The sequence below is a fragment of the Lampris incognitus genome, chromosome 4 (genome assembly GCF_029633865.1).
Source record: "Lampris incognitus isolate fLamInc1 chromosome 4, fLamInc1.hap2, whole genome shotgun sequence".
In the NCBI taxonomy this organism is placed as follows: domain Eukaryota; kingdom Metazoa; phylum Chordata; class Actinopteri; order Lampriformes; family Lampridae; genus Lampris; species Lampris incognitus.
Window position 1 is genome coordinate 35,777,318 of NC_079214.1, and position 22,223 is coordinate 35,799,540.

Genomic DNA, 22,223 nt, shown 5'->3' on the forward strand with positions numbered 1-22,223 from the left:
CTCATCATCAGTGAAATCATTTCACCCACAAGCCACAAGCTATATAATGTAAGCCTATACATCTGGATTCAAGAAGCCTAATCAGATGGAATAAAGCGGTATATCAGCGTCCCCCCCCCACTTCCTCAGCATTCATGTAACAATGGGTCAACAACCACTACAGGATGGGTTACCTTACAAGCCTGCGGGACACAGACCCTTAGGTCCGAGAGGCTGGAGACCCCCCTGAGCCGGAGCCTCTGTGAGAAGTTACTGCTGCCAGCCTGTTTTTTTTTTAAATGACTATGTCTTTGCTGATGTTAAAGTTAGCATTGGCTGATCTCGTTTTTTATGGTGAGAGGTACATTTTGTTAATGTGGCTTATCCATCCTAATGTCCATGCTCAGGGGCCTGTTGCCTCATAATCTGTCAGTGGCTACAAAGATGCTTGAAATTGACGAACAAATCCCAAATAGTTCTTTAAAAGTGTTTTCTATAATCCGAAGAGCCCACTGAAACAAACCCCACCAGACGGAGTGTCTTATGTGGCCTGTGGTTTCTGTCAGTGTACATCACTCGCCTCGGTGCAATACAGTGCTCTCCTCCTCGTCTGATTATGCAGCCAAAATAGAGCTGTCACTCGCCATGGCATGGAGAGGGGGAGGGAGGATCAAAGGCTGTATTGGTGTGTGCCAGGGGGGCACGACTTACCCCCTTTTATTATGAGGTGAGGAACAGAACCTGGCAGAGTATGAAGGGGACTTTGACTAATGAAGACATCAAAAAGCAATAGTGAGCAAAAAGACCTTGAGGCCTTTGTCTCCCTACTTCTTTTTTTGTCCAGGCTACTGCTTTATAAAAAAGCCTAATTTTTGAAGATGGGTGGATGGATGGGCCAAGAAACAGACGAATAGGCATATTGTCATGTGCACAGACAGACAGAGAGAGAGAGAGAGAGAGCGACAGACAAACAGACAGATAGGCAGACAGACAGACAGATGGATCTGTCATTGAAATGAATGCTTGACGCTGTCAAATAAATCCAACCATTTTGTACATACTGCACTGTAAATTGTACATATACTGGTATTCTCTGTCATGTCCATCTACCTCAGGCATGCATGTAAATAACTTGCTAACATCTATTTCAGCATCTCTAACACCATTGTACTTTATCACCTCTTATTTCGCCTGTATATAGTCAATCCTTGTGTGTATATCTGAAAATTGCTGTGTTTTAGTGTCGTTCTTCTATGTTAAATACACTGAGAGTCACGAAACCGGAGTTATATTCCATGTAGTGCAAACCTACATGGCCAATAAACATGATTATGATAGATAGATAGATAGATAGATAGATAGATAGATAGATAGATAGATAGATAGATAGATAGATAGATAGATAGATAGATAGATAGATAGATAGATAGATAGATAGATAGATAGATAGATAGATACCATGCCATAGTTCATGTTAATTAGATCTACGTTTGGCACAAAAACTGTGGTTCAGAAGCAGGGGGGAGACAATCATAGATGTTTGTCTCCCCCCTGCGGCCAAATACCGCCAACAACCACTTGGGCTTGAGACAGGACGCGATCCCCCGTCTTTCAGACGTTTTAATTGATTCGAATTGACTTAAAAAATAATCAGCGATGATTGTAAAGTGAGGTGTCGCTTTCACGTTAAAATCACACGCACCAACTAGACGGGTCTCGCACGCTTCCGTCCCTCTGTGATTTGGGAGGTAAATTAGAGAACACAGCAATTATCCGCAGCTGATTCTTTGCGGTGATTGACACATTGTGATGTCAATGTCGAGTCATTTAATCGTGGACGGGATAGACTGTGTAATAAACTACTCCTTTAAATAGGGCAGATTCCCACGTGGTATCGTAGCAGTGACATCATCTGCGGAGAGATCCGGCCAGTCATTGCTGCCTCATCAGCTGACCCGGTGGAGGATCGTGCTGCGTTTTACGACCGACTAGCTGAACTTTATTGATCAGTGCCAGTCGCATGTTATTGCGGACTATTCACCGTGGGTTTTTTTTGGGGGGGTTTGTTGTTGAAAGAAATACATTCTTCAAGGCTGAACCCAGGTTTGCCATGTGGGATAGTAATGATGATAATCGATGACCTGATTTGAATTGCTTCGATGTGATTTGTTTTTTAAACCGTCTGAATCGTTTCAAAATACTCAATTTTTCCCTCTCCGCCGCACAGTCGCTCGGGGAAGGAGGTGCGCAACGCATTGTGTGTGCGTGTTTGGTGCCCCCCCCCCCCGAAACCTCTTGGTTGGGGCTGTTTTGATTTGTTTGATTGAAACCTGCAAGTGTAACGGTCCACCGCCATGGCTTCTGCCACCTCCACCCCGGACACCTCCACCAGCCGCGCCACACGCTCCGCTAGCCGACGCGTCGCAGCCAGTCCGGGCCCGTCCCCGGCGAGCGGCATCAGCCCGAACCGCCTCTCCCGCATGCAGGAGAAAGACGAGCTCCGCCACCTCAACGATCGTCTTGCAAACTACATCCAGCGGGTCCAGGAGCTGGAGAATGAGAGGTCCTCCATGCTGCTGCTGCTGGAGGACAAAGAGGAGGCAAAGAGCCGGGAGATGGGCAACGTGCGGCGGCTGTACGATGTGGAGCTGGCCGACCTGCGGAAGTCTCTGGACGATTTGGCCAACGAGAGAGCCCGTCTGCAGATAGACTATGGGAGTCTCATCGAGGACCACAAGAAGCTGCAAACCAGGTAGGTGCGTGTGCGTGTGCGTGTGCGTGTGCGTGTGTGTGTGTGTGTGAGAGAGAGAGAGAGAGAGAGAGAGAGAGAGAGAGAGTTATCTGGGTTATAGACTCAAAAGACTCGTGTCTTTCTCTGAGGGGTGCATTGTGTCTGGCTGGTACACACAGTATACAACGCAACTCGTTCATAAGCGCTGCCCCTCGTTTTTTAGAAAACGTGACTGAAAGCAGGCTACCACTTTTCTACATTATCTGCCTCACGTGGGAATGGTGTATGACCCTGGAGCCCCACAACCCATATGCAGGGTGCAAACTGTGGAGGATGGGATCTGGGGGTGAGGAGGTGTCTCGTTTTTCGTGGCAAAAGTGCACCGTCTCTCTCTCTCTCTCTCTCTCTCTCTCTCTCTCTCTCTCATGACTTCACACACTGAGCAAGGGTGTTAAACACCAATGATCTGTGATGACGATTTATTTATTAACTACTTCTCAAAAAACACAAAGTCACTAAGTGCTTGACTAAAAAGCAGTTTTAAAAAGATGAGTGTCAAGAAGAGATTTAAGAGGTTGTTTCTTTCAAAGCAAGGCTCTGTTCTTTGTAAATTAATGAGCATGTGTCCTTGTTTTGTTTTGTTTTCTTGATTGCGAGATGATCTGATAAGGTGTTCAGTCCGCTCTCTTTTGCTGATGTGTAAACAGTATTGTTTGTTTGTTTTTGTTTTTTCTTATGGCTATTTTCCCCCTCATCAGGAACCAGAAGAAGGAGGCTGACCTGGCTCATGCTTTAGCTCAGTGGAGGAACACTGAGGCCACCCTGACCTCCAAGGAAGCAGAGTACACCAAAGTGCTGTCACAGAACAGGAATCTCAGCAGTGACATGCTGGACCTTCAGACCCAACTGGAAAATGTATGTACCTAAAAAGGCTTGCATCCATCTGTCAGTGAATCCATGAAGGGTTTTTTTGTTGAAAATTTGAACAACATTTGGACAATGTCTTTATGCATGCTCAATAATTCAGGTAAGGAAATCACAGAGTTGAATCAGTTCATCTAGACACAATGTTTATTGAGAGAGAAACGTTTCAGCACTCATCTAAGTGTGTCTAAACTGACTGCAGGTACCCCCACCCTTATAAACAATACAGTGGCTTAATGACCGAAACCAACGATCAGTTTCATATGCAAATTACCGTAACCATTAACTAGAGTTACAATGGCCATGTATACTATTCACAGAGGATTGGGGAATGTTTGCAATTACAGCATTGTAAGATGGTGATAGACGTACTCTTACCCCCCCTCCCCCCTCAGTTCAGGGACGTTAATTCCCACTTCACATAGATGGCCTCTTTGATTCCCTGTTCAAACCAGTGTTCCTCCCTATCAAGGATGTGCACATCCTCATCCTTGGAAGAGAGGCCACTGGCCTGTAGATGGGTGTAGACTGCAGAGTCCTGACCTGACATGTTAGCTCTTCTGTGTTGTGCCATCTTCTAGGCACAACACAGTATCTGTTTGGTTTGATTCCCCCAATGTACAAGTCACAGCAACAGGTGCTTAGGCAGCTGTTGTCCTTCTCCTATCTTTGATCGACTGGTGCACTGGTACATCTTAGTACATCTGAAACCATCTTACAATGTTGTGATTGCAAACATTCCCAAATCCTCTGCAAATAGTACATATTGCCATTGAAATTCTGATTAATGCTCACGGCAATTTGCATATGAAACCGATCGTTGTTTTCAATCGTTACGCCACTGCATTGTTTATAAGGGTGGGGATACCTGCAGTCAATTTAGACTGAAGAGGTCACTTAGATGAGTGATGGAAAGTTTCTTTCAATAAACATCTTGATGCATGCTCAATAATCCAGGTAGGAAAATCAAAGAAGGTTGAATCGGTTCATCTGGATACGTTTATTGACAGATGCGTTTCATCACTTAACTGACATCTTCAGTCTAAACTGACTGCAGGTGTCCCCATCCCTTAAACAACACAGTATAAGACAGTTGTCTAATGACTGAAACCATCGACCAATTTCATATGCAAATATGGGTGTGACCACTAACTAGAGTTTCAAAGGCCATATGTTCTATTCAAAGAGGATTAGGGAGGGACATGATTATGGAGAAGGATGAAACAATGGTGTCTTATGATGTTAAGTCTCTCGACGTGCGTTCCTGTTAATGAAGCAGTGGAGGTAGTCTGTATGAAATTACAAAAAGACCCCACCCTTATTAATAGGACCATACTTAACACTAACCAAGAGTGTCTGCATAGAGGGGGCAGTACTATAAGCAGAGGCATGGGTGTGCTATGGGTTCCCCAGTGTCACCTGTAGTGGCCAACTTGTATATGGAAGAAGTCAAAAAGAGGGCTCTGATGTCCTACACAGGGACACCACCTAGCCATCGCTTCAGATTTGTGGATGACACCTGGGTTAAAATGAAATCTCAGGACGTACCACATTTCACCGACGACATTAACTCTGTGGACAACCCCATCAAGTTCACCAGGCATGATGTGAAAAATGACAGGTTAGCCTTCTTAGACTGTGAAATTGCAATTGGTGATGGGGGACATTTGATTGTTGATGTTTACCACAAACCAACACATACTGATCAGTACTTAAGGCTTGACTCTCATGATCCACTGGAGCACAAACTAGGAGTCAACGGGACACTGTACCACTGAGCTGACAATGTCCCCATTGACACAACAGCTGGGGAAGGGGAGAAATCCCATTTTAAACAGGCCCTGGTTAACTGTGGTTATCCTAACTGGGCATTGGTCAAAGCCAGGAAGACGCCCAAACAGTGCACCAGCCGATCAAAGAGAGGAGAAGGACAACGGCTGCCTACGTGTTGTCCTCCTCTGGAATCACCACCTTCCAGTGGCGATTCTGTATGTGGCGGGAGTGTCAGAAAAGCTGAGATGCGTATTTTCAAAATGGCGAGTCTCTGTTGCTTTCAAACCTCAACACACTGCACCAAAAGTTGGTCCAGCCAGAACATCGGGTCCCCCAGCACAAACAGAACAATATAGTGTACGCTGTTAAGTGCCAGGAGGATTGCAGTGACTTGGACACTGGGGAAACTAAACGGACGCAGGCCAAAAGAATGGCACAACACAGAAGCGCTAACATGTCAGGCTAGGACTCCACAGTCTACACCCATCTACAGGCCACTGGCCACTCTTTCAGTAATGAGGATGTGAACATCCTTGATAGCGAGGAACAATGGTTTGAATGGGGAGTCAAAGAGGCCATCTTTGTGAAGAGGTAACAACCACCCCTGAACTGATGGGGGGGGGGGGGCTAAGAGTACATCTGTTGCCATCTTACAATGCTGTGATTGCAAACATTCCCAAACCCTCTCTGAATAGTACACATGGCCTTTGAAACTCTAGTCAGTGGTCACACCCTTATTTGCATATGAAACTGGTTGTTGGTTTCGATCATTATGCCACTGTATTAATTATAAGGGTGGGGGTACCTGCAGTCAGTTTAGACTGAAGAGGTCACTAAACGTATCTGTCAATAAATGTTGTGTCCGGATGAACTGATTCAACTTTCTTTGATTTTCTTACCTGGATTACTGAGCATGGATAAAGATGCTTATGATGCTACTTATAGTGAAAATCTCAAAATTGAAGTTATCTAGCAATGTTCTGCAACAGTGATAGTGTACCTGGCCCCATCTGAATTGTTCCAATATGTAGTTTGCTTTCTATTAACCTTCAGTTAAAGTTTAACTTTTTTCTGTGTAGCTCTCTTAAGATGGATTTTATACATAAACTACCGCATGTCTGAGGATCAAATATTGATATTCCAGTGATTCCACCTATTGCAGGTCCCTAAAAACTGGAAGCAATGTAAGCTAATGCATCCACTCGGCTAGTATTTTTCACATTAAGCTGTCTACGTTCATCAAAACAAGTAAAACGAGTATAAGACCAAAGCTAAATTGTTTTATCATATCACCAAATGCACTCAATTACCAAAGAACTTCAGCAAAAATAGCTATCAAATGTATATACTTAATTATTTCCGTTTATTTTGCCTTGAAAGTTTCTGTTACCAGTTTCCTTTTTAAACTTGCATAATCCATTGTATTTGTTAAAAAAAAAACCCATGGTATGTGCGTTTGCATGTTTATGGACACCAGATGGAGGCGGTGCTGTCAGAGACTAAGACCCAGCTGAGCTCTGAAATGCTGAGGAGGGTGGATATGGAGAACAGAATGCAGACTCTCAAAGAACAGTTGGATCTCCAGAAGAGCATCAGTGATCAGGTACCATAGAGTGCAGTCCTTGGAGGTACTCGCGCTGAGGATGAGCTTTTTTTTTTGTTTTGATAATGAATGCCATTCATACCTGCCCTCACAAGCCAGACCGATGTTATGAGTAGACCATGTGCCTAGCAAAACTTCCACCTTAGCCAATACTACTTTAGAACATTTTCTCACAAGATAATCAGGAATCGGGAACAATTTATTGTCATTTCTTACATGTTGTGTACACAAAAGAAACAAAATTACGTTTCCCACAGCACTGCGACACAAAAGACAAAAATGCACATCCCAAGTTTCCCAAAATGACACCACCAAAAACATACAAAAACAGACAGAACCAAGCGCAAAAAGAAAACAAAAAACACACCGTTGACAGCACAGTCCACTCAGTGCAACACAGTCCAAAAATTCCACTATCCAGAGAATGAACGTCAGCCAGGATGACTGTCAGAGTTGCTGGTCTGTGTGGGCTAGCAGTTAGTTTAGCCTGCCCTGCTTCTGCATCCTGTCAGACTGCCCTCAGTTTTTCCTCCACGGGCGCATCTTCGGCAGGGACGTGGTCCTTGGACCCACCAGACGCAGCAGACCAGGCTCCCCCAGCCGATCCAACACCAGCTCTCCCAGCCAGACAGCTTCGACACGCCTCTCCACATGACAACACTAAAACACAGTCTTCACTAGGCGAGGCCGCCGCCAGACTGCCCTTGGTGTCAACGGAACTGCCGGTCTGCATGGGTTAGCAGTTAGCTTAGCCTGTCCTGCTTCTGTGTCCTGTCACACCACCCTTGCTGTTACCTCTTCGGGCACAGCTTCAATCAGGGCTGTGGTCCCTGGGCCCACAGGACACAGCAGACCAAGCTCTCCCAGCCGATCCAGTGCCAGCTCTCCCAGCCATCAAGCGAAGACAGAACAAACAGATGCAGACGTGGACAAAGACACAGCATGGATGATACTGGGTGAGGCCACCGCAAACGTAAGTTCACACCGCCATCTTCCCACACCAGTACCGGGTGAAGCCGCTGCAAACATGAATTCGCGCCGCCATCTTCCCACACCGGATGCAGATAAGTGTGGTTTATGAGGCAATCTCGTACTCCTAGCTGTCAACAATACATCGCCTAAACTAAAAGCAATTCTAATGGTATTTGTCAATATAACTTAGTACTGTTTTAGAGTGACTGAAGTAAGGACCAGCCAAAAAGTTCTCTCTTTATCTAAAACCCTAACTTGTTTGAGCCAAGACCTTAGTCAGGGGCTGTCCCTAATACTTTTTTATTTTTTTTACTTTCAAGCTTCGGATATTCAGTGATTTTCCAAAATAAATATTCAAATCAATTCAAATTAATTTGATTTGTATAGCCCAATATCACAAATTACAAATTTGTTCAAATATTTCTCCTGAATTATTTAGTCACTTAAAACCAATCAAGGCCTAAGTTAGATAAGGAATGCCCCTACAGTGATCAATCGTTCCCTTTCGGTATGGATTATGAAAAACAAAGTGAAAACAAAATGTTGTAGTTTTGAAATGTTTTCATTAAACAAATGAACACGGGTACAGTTTGAATAGACCCAATTTAGGAAATGCTTTGAAAACGGGTGATCGATGACAGGAAAGGAGCAGAAGGTCATTTTTGTTACAAATGCTGCAACATGCACAAGGTGAGTGGATAGCTTTACCTTCATTTTTATATGTTGATGATAATGCTAAGTTAACCAATGTCATTAATGCTGGTAGCATAGCTACATATGCTAGCAGGTTAGTAAACCAATTGGATGTCATCGACTTTCCTGACTCATTAGTATACAAAGAAGATGAAGATCATGGTTTACACTACAGGATAGGTGGTCAGGATGCTGTATATCTAAACTCCTGGGGTGGGGGGGTAGCATCTGAATACTGAAATTGTGTCAGAGTACCAACTTGCTGAACAAGTATCCCAATATCCAATTATTCTTGGACAGCTCTACTCTAGACCCAAGTCCAATACTACAAATGCATATACACTCACCGGCCACTTTATTAGGCACACCTGTCCAACTGCTCGTTAACGCAAATTTCTAATCAGCCAATCACATGGCAGCAACTCAATGCATTTAGGCATGTAGACATGGTCAAGACGATCTGCTGCAGTTCAAACCGAGCATCAGAATGGGGAAGAAAGGTGATTTAAGTGACTTTGAACGTGGCATGGTTGTTGGTGCCAGACGGGCTGGTCTGAGTATTTCAGAAACTGCTGATCTACTGGGATTTTCACGCACAACCATCTCTAGGGTTTACAGAGAATGGTCCGAAAAAGAGAAAATATCCAGTGAGCGGCAGTTCTGTGGGCGAAAATGCCTTGTTGATGCCAGAGGTCAGAGGAGAATGGCCAGACTGGTTCGAGCTGACAGAAAGGCAACAGTAACTCAAATAACCACTCATTACAACCGAGGTATGCAGAAGAGCATCTCTGAACGCACAACACGTCGAACCTTGAGGCAGATGGACTACAGCAGCAGAAGACCACACCGGGTGCCACTCCTGTCAGCTAAGAACAGGAAACTGAGGCTACAATTCGCACAGGCTCACCAAAATTGGACAATAGAAGATTGGAAAAACGTTGCCTGGTCTGATGAGTCTCGATTTCTGCTGCGACAGTCGGATGGTAGGGTCAGAATTTGGCGTCAACAACATGAAAGCATGGATCCATCCTGCCTTGTATCAACGGTTCAGGCTGGTGGTGGTGGTGTAATGGTGTGGGGGATATTTACTTGGCACACTTTGGGCGCCTTAGTACCAATTGAGCATCGTGTCAACGCCACAGCCTACCTGAGTATTGTTGCTGACCATGTCCATCCCTTTATGACCACAGTGTTCCCATCTTCTGATGGCTACTTCCAGCAGGATAACGCGCCATGTCATAAAGCTCGAATCATCTCAGACTGGTTTCTTAAACATGACAATGAGTTCACTGTACTCAAATGGCCTCCACAGTCACCAGATCTCAATCCAATAGAGCACCTTTGGGATGTGGTGGACTGGGAGATTCGCATCATGGATGTGCAGCCGACAAATCTGCAGCAACTGCGTGATGCTATCATGTCAATATGGACCAAACTCTCTGAGGAATGTTTCCAGTACCTTGTTGAATCTATGCCACGAAGGATTAAGGCAGTTCTGAAGGCAAAAGGGGGTCCAACCCGGTACTAGCAAGGTGTACCTAATAAAGTGGCCAGTGAGTGTAGGCTATGCTTACACCACAGGTGTTGATGCCCAGTTATTTTTTTACCTGTATTCTATTTATTTATTTATTTTGACCACCAGTTTATGCCTGCTTTTTAAAAAAGTGACCCATATCCAATTCCTGTGCTTACACCATAACTCTGGATTGCACTTGAAATAACCTGTATGCATAGGCCTACATGAGAATTTGTCAACAATATGGAGGTAAAGAACCACACGTGTACGCCGCATCATTCAAAATTTGCCGAGTGAGAGTGTCACATTTTGAAAGATGTGTGATTTTTAATGACCCTAAAAAAATCTGATCTGTGTGGTTACATTAGTCACATTGGCAGATATCAGATTCCTATCCAATATATTTCCATTTACGAATGTTGTCAAAATTAGATCTGAAAATATCAGATTCCATGAACTTTTTTTCCCAGTTACATGGTCATAATACATGTGCGATCTGTGTGCCACATGTTGAGCAAAAAAGTGGAATTGGGTCACAGTTAGTCTTAAAACAGGCTGCACGGTGGCGCAGTGGTTAGCACTGGCGGGTGGCTCCCCACCTGCCGCCCAATGACTGCTTGGATAGGCTCCAGCATCCCTGCAACCCTGAGAGCAGGATAAGCGGTTTGAATAACGGATGGATGGATAGACTTAAAAGTAGCCACAGACATGTGAGGCAGTGCAGCTTTTAGACTCTACATCTTTCAGCCTCATAAACACAAGCCATGTTCAATCCAAATGTTTTTGAGAAGTCAAGAAATTAAAGAGGCAAATCAGATGCCACAGTTTTAGCAGACCCCCCCCCCCTCAAAATAAATAAGCAATCTCCCACAAATAGACTTCATCATCAAAACTATTTGATGGACAAATCGAGCAGGGCTGAGCAATTACTTATCAATATAAAAATTTGAAACTTGGTCAACTTTTCCACCTTTTCTATGTTAAGATATTTTTACTTTATATTTTATTTGATTTTGAGTTTCCATTCAGCTTGTCATATTTGCAACTTCAGAAATCACACAAAAATAACTAGCAAATGGCGGCTATGTCAGATTTCCCACACAGCCTTTTCACAGTGGATTGATTGGTAGTTCCAACCACGTGTCTTGTGTATAGGAGATGCAGGAGATCCGAAGCAGACATGAAAGCCGTCTGGTGGAGGTGGACTCAGGAAGACGGAGAGAGTTTGAAAGTAAACTGGCTGACGCGATGCAACAACTCCGCAAGGAACATGACTCCCAGATCCAACAGTACAAAGAGGAGCTAGAGAAGACCTTTAGTACCAAGGTGCACACACACACACACACACACACAATGCTAGTTAAGAGTACACCAACATCTAAACCGCAACATAAGTGACACACTTACTGCAGGGTTTTTTTTTCTCAGGTAGAGAATACTCTTTTAGCCAAATATGAGATACTAGGGTGGTGGTACAGCCAATGGTCCTATGAAAGAAAGGTTGCTAGTTCAAATTTTTGGACCAATTGAGATAATTGGCAGTGACGTCTTTCCCTTTTAACAGTTACCACCAATGTGCTCCTCAGCAAAGCACTTAACTTAACCCCCATCTGTTGCATTGGAGCTGCTCAGTGGCTAACAGTGGAAAACTGGTTTTAATGGGCAGTTCCCACTGCTTAATTGTGTGAATGGGAAGTGAGGCATGGCTGGAAAAAAGTGCTTGACTTTTCTTCCCTTGTGTGGTTTTCTCACATTCATGCATTTGTTATTGTGGTTGTTGTTGTTGTTGTTTGTTGCTCCTCAGTGGCTGACTTCACCATTCCTCACCCGCCTTTTCTCCAAACTGTTTTAAATTTAAATTGTTGTTTAGGGAGCCAGCCAGTTTGTACAGAGAAGCATCAGACAGTGCAGCTTTTACTGGTGAGTGGACAGGTGGAGAAGGTGAGAGGATTAGCAAGGACTGCTGGTCAGAGCAGAAAAATTAAATCTGCTTGTGTAATGTGTCCTATTACATGTAGATGTACATCATTATTTTTCAATAGCAGACTACTCAATCAACAGTATGTTTGTTTCACTCCAACAGAATATTATTTTTGAAGTTTACAGAATATTATTTTGGAAGTTTTCTATGCTGTGTGTGTGTGTGGTGGCATTCAATTCTCTCCATTCTACAGCTGGAGAATGCCCAACAGGCTGTGCTGGAGAAGAATGATGTTGCTTCAGCCACCAAAGATGAGCTTACAACAACCAAGCTCCGTATGGAGAGCCTCAGCTCCCAGCTACTGCGGTATCAGAAAGAGGTAGGTAGCTAAAATGAATCAATGACAAACCCTGAAAGTATTAGTCCTAGGGCACAACAAAACAACAGCATGAAAAACATTTAATACTAAAGTGGGATTGACATGTGTTACCTGCCATTGGAGAAATTGTAAAATCCCATCTTTCCTGCTCTTGCATATTTTATCTTTTTTTACAACAGGTCAGCTTTTTGAACTGATGCAAGCATAAAAACATCACTGTGATATTTCCGATACAATGCCTTTCCATTCAGTTTTTCTCATTCACAACTTAAAACCTTGCAAAAAGAAAAAGAAAATGCATAAATGGATATAGTATCATTCCATGTGTTCTCTCTCTCCCTCTGTCAGAAAGGCGTGCTGGAGGGCCGTGTGCAGGAGTTGGAGCGAACCCTGGACAGGGAGAGGGAGGTATGGCACCAGAAGTTGCATCAAAAGGAGCAGGAGCTGCTGACCATGCGCAGCCAAATGTTTAGCCAGTTGGAGGACTATGAGAGCCTGCTGGATGTCAAGCTGGCCCTGGACATGGAGATCAATGCCTACAGGAAGATGCTGGAGGTGGAGGAAAAGAGGTATGCCATGTGCAAGAAAGACCAGCGCTGGGAAGCTGTCTGAAAATCAACGTCATGTACCCACAGAATCCTCAACAAAAGCATTGTCGTCATTATTAGATGCTTTTTGTTACTGCTGTTAAAGGTTTTGTTTTTACTTCTTTATTTTTCTGATGTCCAATGATTCAAGGTACATGGTATAATAACCAAGCACTTTAACCACCCTTGATTAAATTTTTAATTTTTTTTCTTTTTCAAAAAGACTTCTAAGGGTTGTCCGGGTAACATAGTGGTCTATTCCATTGCCTACTAACATGAGGATCACCGGTTCGAATCCTCGTGTTACCTCTGGCTTGGTCAGGCGTCCCTACAGACACAATTGGCCGTGTCTGCGGTTGGGAAGCCGCGTGTGGGTATGTGTCTCGGTCGCTGCACTAGCGCCTCCTCTGGTTGGTCAGGGTGCCTGTTCAGGGGAGAGAGGGAACTGGGGGGGAAAAGCATGATCCTCCCACGTGCTACGTCCCCCTGGTGAAACTCCTCACTGTCAGGTGAAAAGAAGTGGCTGGTGACTCCACATGTATCGGAGGAGGCATGTGGTAGTCTGCAGCCCTCCGCGGATCAGCAAAGGGGGTGGAGTGGGTGGAGCAGTGACCGGGATGGCTCGGAAGAGTGGGGTAAATGGCCAAGTACAATTGGGGAGAAAGACGGTGATAAATCCAAAAAAAGAAAAAGTTTGTGAAATTATAAGCATGAACACCAATACAACTGTTTTATCCATTATTACAAGAGAAATGGACTGCAAGAGTAGAAAATGATTAGGTGTAAAACAGTCTCATATCCAGAATATAGGCAAATATACCTGACAACAAATGAAGCCTTAATAACACTGCCAAGGGTAGGAAAGAAAAATGAAAATAAGTTCAATAAATGGGTAAGATCCTTGCTTGCCTGAAAATCTTAATTCTCTAAGACTAACTGCTCTTCTTGACCTGCCTGTTCTGTACTATTTACTTCTTTTGGTTTGTTTGTTTACTGTGCAGCACTGTGGTCTGCATTGGGCTTTTTTTCAGAGGTGCCTTCATGATGGGAGAAAACTAAAGGGAAAATAAAAAAACTGACTTATTTTGACTTTTTCAGGCTGCACCTGTCACCAAGCCCCTCCGAGCGTAAGACTGTGTCGTGGACACATGAGCACAGTGCCCGGAGGACACGAGGGAAGAAGCGCAAATATGAAGGACCCTGCGGGAGCTCACCTGCCTACAAGATGTCCACACATTCATCAACTCAGGGAGCTGTGAGTGTGGCAGAGTTGGATGTGGACGGGAGCTTTGTCATTTTGAAGAACAACTCTGAGGAGGTAAGATGTGCTACCTTTGATCAAACTTCACATTGGTTTCTCCCTTTTTAGGGGTTTATGTTTTGATCAGTGCGGAACCGTTTCCTTTTCCTCTGTGAAGGGGTTCACTTGAGTAGCTTTTTCATCTTACAGCTGAAATATGTGATTTCCACCATCTATCCCTCCCTCTGGCATTTAGAACTACAAACATAGTGTTGCAGTCATTGTCGCTTGTACCGTCAGCTCAGCAGTAAACAGATAATAATAATAATAAAGATGATAATAATAATAAATGTATCTATATAGCACTTTTCTAAACGAGGTTACAAAGTGTAACCTGGTTTAGAAATGGCGGGAGTAACTATGACTCTCTTAAGGTAGGCAAATGCCTCGTCATCTAATTAGTGACGTGCATGAATGGATGATCGTCTTTCGTACTGTCCCTACCTACTATGTAGCGAAACCACAGCCAAGGGAATGGGCTTTGGCAGAATCAGCGGGGAAAGTGGAGGAACCTCCACTTCCACCTTTTGTAAAAATGCCATCCTCAGACCAAAGTAAACCCAAGCAAACTGATGTATTACACACTAAATGGGAACAGTGTTCGGTCATATTGATATTAGAATTGGTAGAGTGCCTGTCCAGCAGAAGCATTGCCACATTGTCGTCACATTTCAACCCCTTTTCCTGCTTGGGTAGGGACGTGGTTGCTGCTGTGTTAGTACTGTGTCAAAAATTTCAACAGTGAGAGTCTGTGATAGTTTTTCTTTTTTTACTGCATTGTTAGCTACTGTTTCTGTGCATTGTGGTTGCTAATTTCCTGTTGTTTATACCCTTGTACATTGAAAGCACATTGTTTAGTGACTGTTAAAGTGACTGTCATTCATATATTGAATGTTATTGAATGTTTATTCAGTGTTTGCTAATAGCTAGCCTATTGCACTGTCATTATTAGCCTTTAGCGCTGCATGCTAACTGTTAACTGTGTATTAGCCTTTTGCCCTGCATGCTAGCTGCTGTCTGTGTAGATACCTATGTCTAGCATACGTTTGCCATTGCTGTCTATGCTAGACTTTCCATTGCTAATCAGCCTGTATTGTATTTATTGTTACGGAATCACACACACACACCCTTTTATGTATCAACCCCCCTTTGAGATAGATAAAGAGCCTAAACTTGGGAGGTGAAAAGAGTGTTTTCCTACTATAGTAAAGATGGCAGTTAGTGTTATGTAACCTGACTCCATATTCCAGATGGATGAAATAACTGTGGAGAAAAATCCCACATATCGGCACTAAGACTGCTTGGAGAGTGTGGGATAGGGTTTTTTTGGCCCAGGAAAAATAAATATTGGTTGGGATAACAACAAACCAAATAGGGGATAAATATATTTGAAAGTCTGTCCATTCACAACATCTTTAGAATTGAGAGGTTTCTAGACTTGAAGTTAAAAATGTTAGATTTTTTTTTCACCCAATGATAGCGATGCAAGTACACTTTTTTATTTGGTTATAGTGCCAACAAAAGTATTTAGGGAGGTTGTTTTTTTTAAATTCAGTGAAAATAAGCAGGCAATTTTTTTGGATAACCATTAATGTTCAGTGGGACAAACATTAAGAGAACAAAGAGTCTGCTCTACATACTATGATGGTAATAATGATTATGATGATGTTTATCTGGCAGGTCTACTAGCTGAAATGTGAAAGCCCACGTTTAATCCTAGACACCATGTTCTGTCATGTCTTATTTTTGCAGGACCAGCCACTAGGAGGATGGGTGGTTCGCAGGACTTACCCAGAAATGAGTGACATCTCCTTCGAGATCCCCCCCACCTATGTGTTGCCTGCTGGTCAGACACTCACCGTAAGTCGTCTGTTACAAAAGGATTACCTGTTGTTATACTCCAGCTGTACATTAAACAAGATGCTGATAAGTGGAACCCTTGGTATGATGTACAAGATTGAAATATTATGTCTGGGCATCCGGGTGGCATGGTGGTCTGTTTCCGTTGCCTACCAGCATGGGGAACGCCGGTTTGAATCCCCCTGTTACCTCCGGCTTGGTCAGGCATCCCTACGCACAATTGGCCGTGTCTGCGGGTGGGAAGGCGGTTGTGGGTATGTCTCCTGGTCGCTGCACTAGCGCCTCCTCTGGTTGGTTGGGGTGCCTGTTTGGGGGGAGGGGGAACTGGGGGGAATAGCATGATCCTCCCACACACTACATCCCCCTGGTGAAACTTCACTGTCAGGTGAAAAGAAGCGGCTGGCGACTCCACATGTATCACAGGAGACCTGTTAGTTTGCAGCCCTCCCTGGATTGGCAGAGGGGGTGGAGCAGAGACCAGAACGGCTCGGGAAATAGGGCAGTTGGCCAAGCACAATTGGGGAGAAGGGGGGGGGGGTATTATGTCTGTTAAATATGTACATATGGACAATTTGACCTTATTCAAAAATGAAATTAAATGAACCTTGCCACTGAATTTATTTTTTTTTAATCACTGTCTGGACAATTTAAGCAGTCTGGCTTTACAAAGCTCTGGAATTGGAGTAACTAAAAGTGTGTGTGTGTGTGTGTGTGTGTGTGTGTGTGTGTGTGTGTGTGTGTGTGTCTGTCAGATCTGGGCAGCAGGTGTAGAAGTAGAGGTCAACCCTAGGGATTTCATCCTCCAGGGCCACAGGAGCTGGGGTCCAGTCACAGATATGAGAGTGGTCCTTCTGAATCCTGACCAGGAGGTATGTAAAGTTAGTGTGAAATATGACACCAAATTACACAGTGACAGCCATTAGTGTTGTAACAAGCCAGTTTTGTAGGCTGATATTAAACTGATATACTGACATTTTTGATTTTGATCAGAAATTCTTCACCTTATAGAGGTGGTTTCCAACTCTGGTTAGCTGGATCTCAAGTACATCTGGTTTTTATTTTGTTAGATATTCAGCTGTCAGGGAGTTCTTAGACCTGGCTAATTAGGTGACTGTTATTTACAGGGTTTAAATTTTGGAAATGTGTCTTGTGAATTTTAACATTTTGTCTTTTAATTTTTCTTAAAAATTTAATTATTGAGGATGTTTCCTATAAACCAAGGAGCTCGGTAGTCTTTACTTCTCCCCTGTTCTTTTTATAATCTTAATAAATACAAATGCTTATTATCACCTTGAGTGGAGTTCTGTTGAAGTCAGCAAAATAAATGATCTTAAATCATTACTGGTGTCATCTTTAGGAGATGGCAGAGCGCAGGGTGGTGTGCATGCAAGGAAGAAGTGATTTGGAAACTGAGCTGGAGTTCGATGAAGAGTGTGTTGCAGGCAGTGATATTCAACACTTCAGAAGACAGGTAAATGGCCACACTCAAAAAAACAAACACCACCCTAGGTCCAATCATGAATTGTAAAACACAATAAATATCACATTGTCTAAAAACTGACAGCTTTCGTTCTATTTCTTTTGCAAAGCCAAAGAAAAGGAAAAAAAAGTGTTGCTCTGTGTCTTGAATCTGAGTTGCACAGAAGGCAGCCTCCTGCACTGCAGGTGAGGAGAGCCCTGTGGTGCTGCTGCTCTTCCCCATGAGGCCCAGGCTTTTCCCTTTGCTCACATGCTTATGCACTTTGCTTCAGTCACCTGGTGCATTGCACGTTTTAGAAGATGCTCGCACTGAGTTTGCTGCTCCCATTCTGTTTGTGTAAATTCATCTCAGTCACCCAGCGCAAAGAAATAATAAACTCCACTGGACTGCAAACTGGTTTGAAAACGTTTTGACCTGTGCTTAATTTGTAAATCGGGAGGTCCCGCAACACAGAAAGGGTGCTGTTTCGGTGGGTCGGGGAAAGAAAAAGTCACGGAACGCATCAAAAAATCCTTAGTGCGCGGAATAACCCGCCGTTCTTGCAACCCGCTCGTCATGTGGCTGGGAGGTTCGTATCCCAGACTCGCTGTAACCGGTCACGGCCAGAGCGTCCACGGGGTAAGGCATTCATTAGGCCACCCTTACCCGAGGGATAGTGGGTGTAGATCGGTGTAGTGTTCGGGGACTCGTCGTTCTCCAGCGACCCCTCTGGCCCACCCAGGCGTCTGCAGCCAAGCAACTGAAAGCATTCTCCCTACGTCTCCTTCGCGGCCTGAGGGTAATGCAATCCATGTGAGGCTTCAGCGTGTAAAATCGCGAGAGCAGCCGACACGAGTTTGAAGGAAGCTGGTGTTACGACTATCTCCTTCCTGTGGAAACGTGAGCCAGGGGAGTTATTCGACAAGAGTTCCGGCCATATGTCATTGGGTTAATCGGGTGGGATAAGGGGAAAAACTAGAAATAAATGTATAAGAAGAAAATGTAAAAAATCCTTAGTGCCTGGAGCATATTGGACAACGTGCGAGCTGTTAACACTACATAAAGCTATCATCACAAAGCATTATTTATTTACATTAAAGTATTCACAATAACTACTCAAAATTAGCGGGGATGGGGAGGGGTAGAAACAGCTGTTTACGGTTTGCTTCTCTCCCTCTGTCTCTCACTTTCGTTGATGGTCCCTTCACTTTCCTGTTGTTTCCCTTCTGCCTGTGGGTCGGTACAATGGGGGGGAAATGGAATTGGGGCCTTAAGTTCTATTTACAACCATGAAAAGTAAGCAGGCTAAGAAACCAAACTGAGTGATATGTTCTGTCTCTATCGAGCTTCACTGCGTTTCAGTGCTATCAACAGGGCCGTTATCACCACCCTGTCGATCCACCGAAACAACTTTGACCTGTTTGGGGTCTACCTGACCCACTGATTTGAAGAAATTCAACAAATTTGGTCGTCTTTTTGACATTTTACTAGTTTCCTCCCTGTTGCTGAGGGTATCCTAATTCAAATTACAGTAACTTTAGCTCACACGATGTGTGCAAATCTCACACACTTCAGGTGTCACTGAGTGACCTGGAGTACTTTTTTTTTTAATCATATTTAAAATGCAGACAAGTGATTTATGAGTAACTTCAATGGGAAATTAAAGAATGACAGAACAGATAACATTAAATATTACACAATTTATTTACAGATTTTGATAGTGACAAGGGAGGTGGCCGGATCCAATCGAATAGGTGCTGGTCCCAATCTGGGAGGTCCCAGAGCCTGACCCAGCCCAAATTAAGCCCTGGTTTCATCACATATTTGACTGGCTACTTCAGCTCTGTCTGGTGGAAGAACCCTGTCTTTTCGTGGCGAAGCCACAACAATTGAGTGTGAGGACCTAAATGAGGACACTTGTGCAGAAGGGGCTTTACTTTTGGCCTCATCTGAATGAGTCATTCCTACCTGTCAGCTACTTATAATACTGCTATTACACTATACCTCGGTGGTTTGCCGCACCAACCAGTCCCCAAGCAGGAGGGGTGACACGTTCGGATGGCACCCAAAGTAAGACATTCTGCATAAGTAAGTGTCCATATTTATGTTCTCCCTCGTTAAAGGGAGTGGCTTCTCCATGGAAATGTTAGCTAGCCAGCCAGCCATGTTTTTTTTTTTGTTTTTTTTTACTCCCCAGTTGTACCTGGCCAATTACTCCACTCTTCCAAGCCAGCCCGGTTGCTGCTCCAACCCCTCTGCCGGGGAGGGCTGCAGACTACCACATGCCTCCTCCGATACATGTGGAGTCACCAGCCGCTTCTTTTCACCTGACAGTGAGGAGTTTCGCCAGGGGGATGTAGCACATGGGAGGATCACGCTACCCCCCCCCCCAAAAGGCACCCAGACCGACCAGAGGAGGCGCTAGTGCAGCGACCAGGACACATACCCACATCCGGCTTCCCACCCGCAGACCTGGCCAATTGTGTCTGTAGGGACGCCCAACCAAGCCGGAGGTAACATGGGGTCTTGAACCGGCGATCCCTATGTTGGTAGGCAACGGAATAGACCACTACGCTACCTGGACGCCCCCCAGCCAGCCATGTTTCACCCGACATTAGAACTGAAGTTGCCAAATGGATGTGCAGTGAAACATTTTCAAACCTACGTTAGCAGTCCACTTTAGTGAGTGTGTTGTTGTTTATTCATGTGAAATGTTCCCAGTTTAATTTACCCGCCATTTCAACAAATCAGATCCTTTCAAATGTTTGTCAGAGCTCATAGAAAAACAACCAAGTTTGGACTTGCAGGTTTGCTGAATAAACTGCTTGTCAAGCATCATTCCTGTGGCTTATATCCCCCCCCCCCCCCATATTTTTGCTCTTTATACCAAGCATTTGTGTTTTAAATGTACTTGTTTGTCACCCACCAAACTACCTAATCTCAGAGGTTGGCTTACTTGGCATGCTTTTCCCTCAGCTGCGCCATCATTGCTAGCCAACTCCAAACCGGAGAACTAATTTGCTTTGAGAGGAAACCACGTGTCTCATGATGGCAATTCTTCCAACAGTTTCTCTGCATTGTGCTACTTCAACCCCATTGTGTTTTTTGTTTTTTTGGGTTTTTTTTTCCCCCCAGGATCTATCCAAGGAGGCAAGCTGTGCTGTAATGTAAGAATTTCCGTCTTTGCCTCCTCCTTACTTCCATCCCTACCTGGAAAACCTGGATTGTCTGACCTTATGGGAAGTGGGTGTCCGGTGGCTCTCTGGAACCCTTTGTGTCTCATGCAACAACTGCTTTTGCTCTCAGAGAAGCTGATTTAGAGATGTTGAATGTTTGTTTTAATCAGTTTCACTGTGAAGCAAAGTGCCTCATACCCAGCAGTATTCCTCATTTAGCAGAAATTTTGTCTCTGAACTGCTTTTTATACATAATGTAGGGTATTTAAGAAAAGCCACACTAGGGGATTCTGGTGTTAAGGGTGTCAACATTCTGCTAGGAATGCATGGCTGCTAGTTAACTTATTTATTTCAAATTTGATTATAAAATTGTCAAATGTTTTTAGCAAGTCATGATAAGATGATAACCCTGAAGCTATTCCTATCAGATGCATGTCACAGTTGCTCTAGTTTTGTCACTCTAGTTTTTTTTTGTTTTGTTTTTGTTTTATGTGCTGTATATCCACCAAGGAACTCTGCAATAAAGGATCACAAAAACTTTCAATGCAGCTCCTGTTGCATTGTCAGCTCTCTGGTACTGTTAAGATGTCATTTCTCGTTGAGAAGTGAATCATTAGCTGTAACGTCTACAATGCTTCTTCACAACTTGGTTTGAGCTTTGTGGCTTTTGTGTCAACTGAAATGACGAGAGGTACACTTTGTCTCGATTTAATTTAAATGTCATGTGCACAGATTGAAATAAAGCTACACATGGTGAATTGCATAATAAAGTTTTCTAAACAAAGACACTTGTTAAAACTTCTTGCCTTTACAATTCATATTTGAAAGAACTGTAAAATTGCTACGGATTGTTTTTCACTGTGTGGAAACATTGACTGACATGGCTCATACAAGATGGATGGGAAAGAATTAGCAGGATCATCACAGCAAGATTAGGATATGCCAAATTGTCAGACAAATGACATTATTCACATTGTCGTGGTGGTGTTAAGGCAAGGTCCATTAAATCCTTGCAAATGTCCACAGTTCAACCTGTTGTCGCTTGGTTTCTTCTGTCAGTCCTATTTCTTCATTTGTCCAGTTGATTTCAGCTGACATGAAGTCAAAAGACATGAAAACCAGTTGTCTCCTTTGACACAATCGATGTTCATCCTATCACTCATTTACAAAACAAACGGTTGTCACAAAAACCTTACTTTTTCTGCTTAAATGTCCTTTTGGTTGCTGGTTGTCCCAAAAATATTTTTAAAAAAAATATTCCACCAACTCCTTTGGCTTAAACTGATGCTTTGTCAAGCTGAATAAAAATACACTCCAAATCAGTATACATTGCTTGTTTGTCTGGTTCCC

At 43.7% G+C, this 22,223-nt stretch overlaps 1 protein-coding gene across 2 annotated transcripts; it reads left to right on the forward strand.

Annotated features, from left to right (window-relative positions):
• The first annotated feature begins 1,912 nt into the window (after positions 1 to 1,912).
• On the forward strand, positions 1,913 to 22,222 carry lmnl3 (lamin L3). Of its 2 annotated transcripts, XM_056278313.1 has the most exons (12): positions 1,913 to 2,731; positions 3,469 to 3,625; positions 6,885 to 7,010; positions 11,347 to 11,517; positions 12,366 to 12,491; positions 12,840 to 13,060; positions 14,177 to 14,396; positions 16,131 to 16,238; positions 16,991 to 17,107; positions 17,596 to 17,709; positions 17,828 to 17,903; positions 20,833 to 22,222. In XM_056278313.1, exons 1-11 carry the CDS (start codon positions 2,334 to 2,336, stop codon positions 17,864 to 17,866), a joined length of 1,797 nt encoding a protein of 598 aa, XP_056134288.1. In that variant the 5' UTR covers positions 1,913 to 2,333; the 3' UTR covers positions 17,867 to 17,903; positions 20,833 to 22,222. The 2 variants fall into 2 exon arrangements, with proteins under 2 accessions (XP_056134288.1, XP_056134289.1); XM_056278314.1 differs by lacking the exon at positions 17,828 to 17,903 and having other exon boundaries at positions 20,833 to 20,963.
• The last annotated feature ends 1 nt before the right edge of the window (position 22,223 follows it).

Coding starts and splice junctions, on each gene's coding strand:
- lmnl3 (XM_056278313.1), top strand. CDS start 2,334: ATGGCTTCTGCCACCTCCACCCCGGACACCTCCACCAGCCGCGCCACA. Junction 3,626..6,884: donor TTCAGACCCAACTGGAAAAT/GTATGTACCTAA, acceptor TATGGACACCAG/ATGGAGGCGGTGCTGTCAGA. Junction 17,710..17,827: donor TTCAACACTTCAGAAGACAG/GTAAATGGCCAC, acceptor TCTTTTGCAAAG/CCAAAGAAAAGGAAAAAAAA.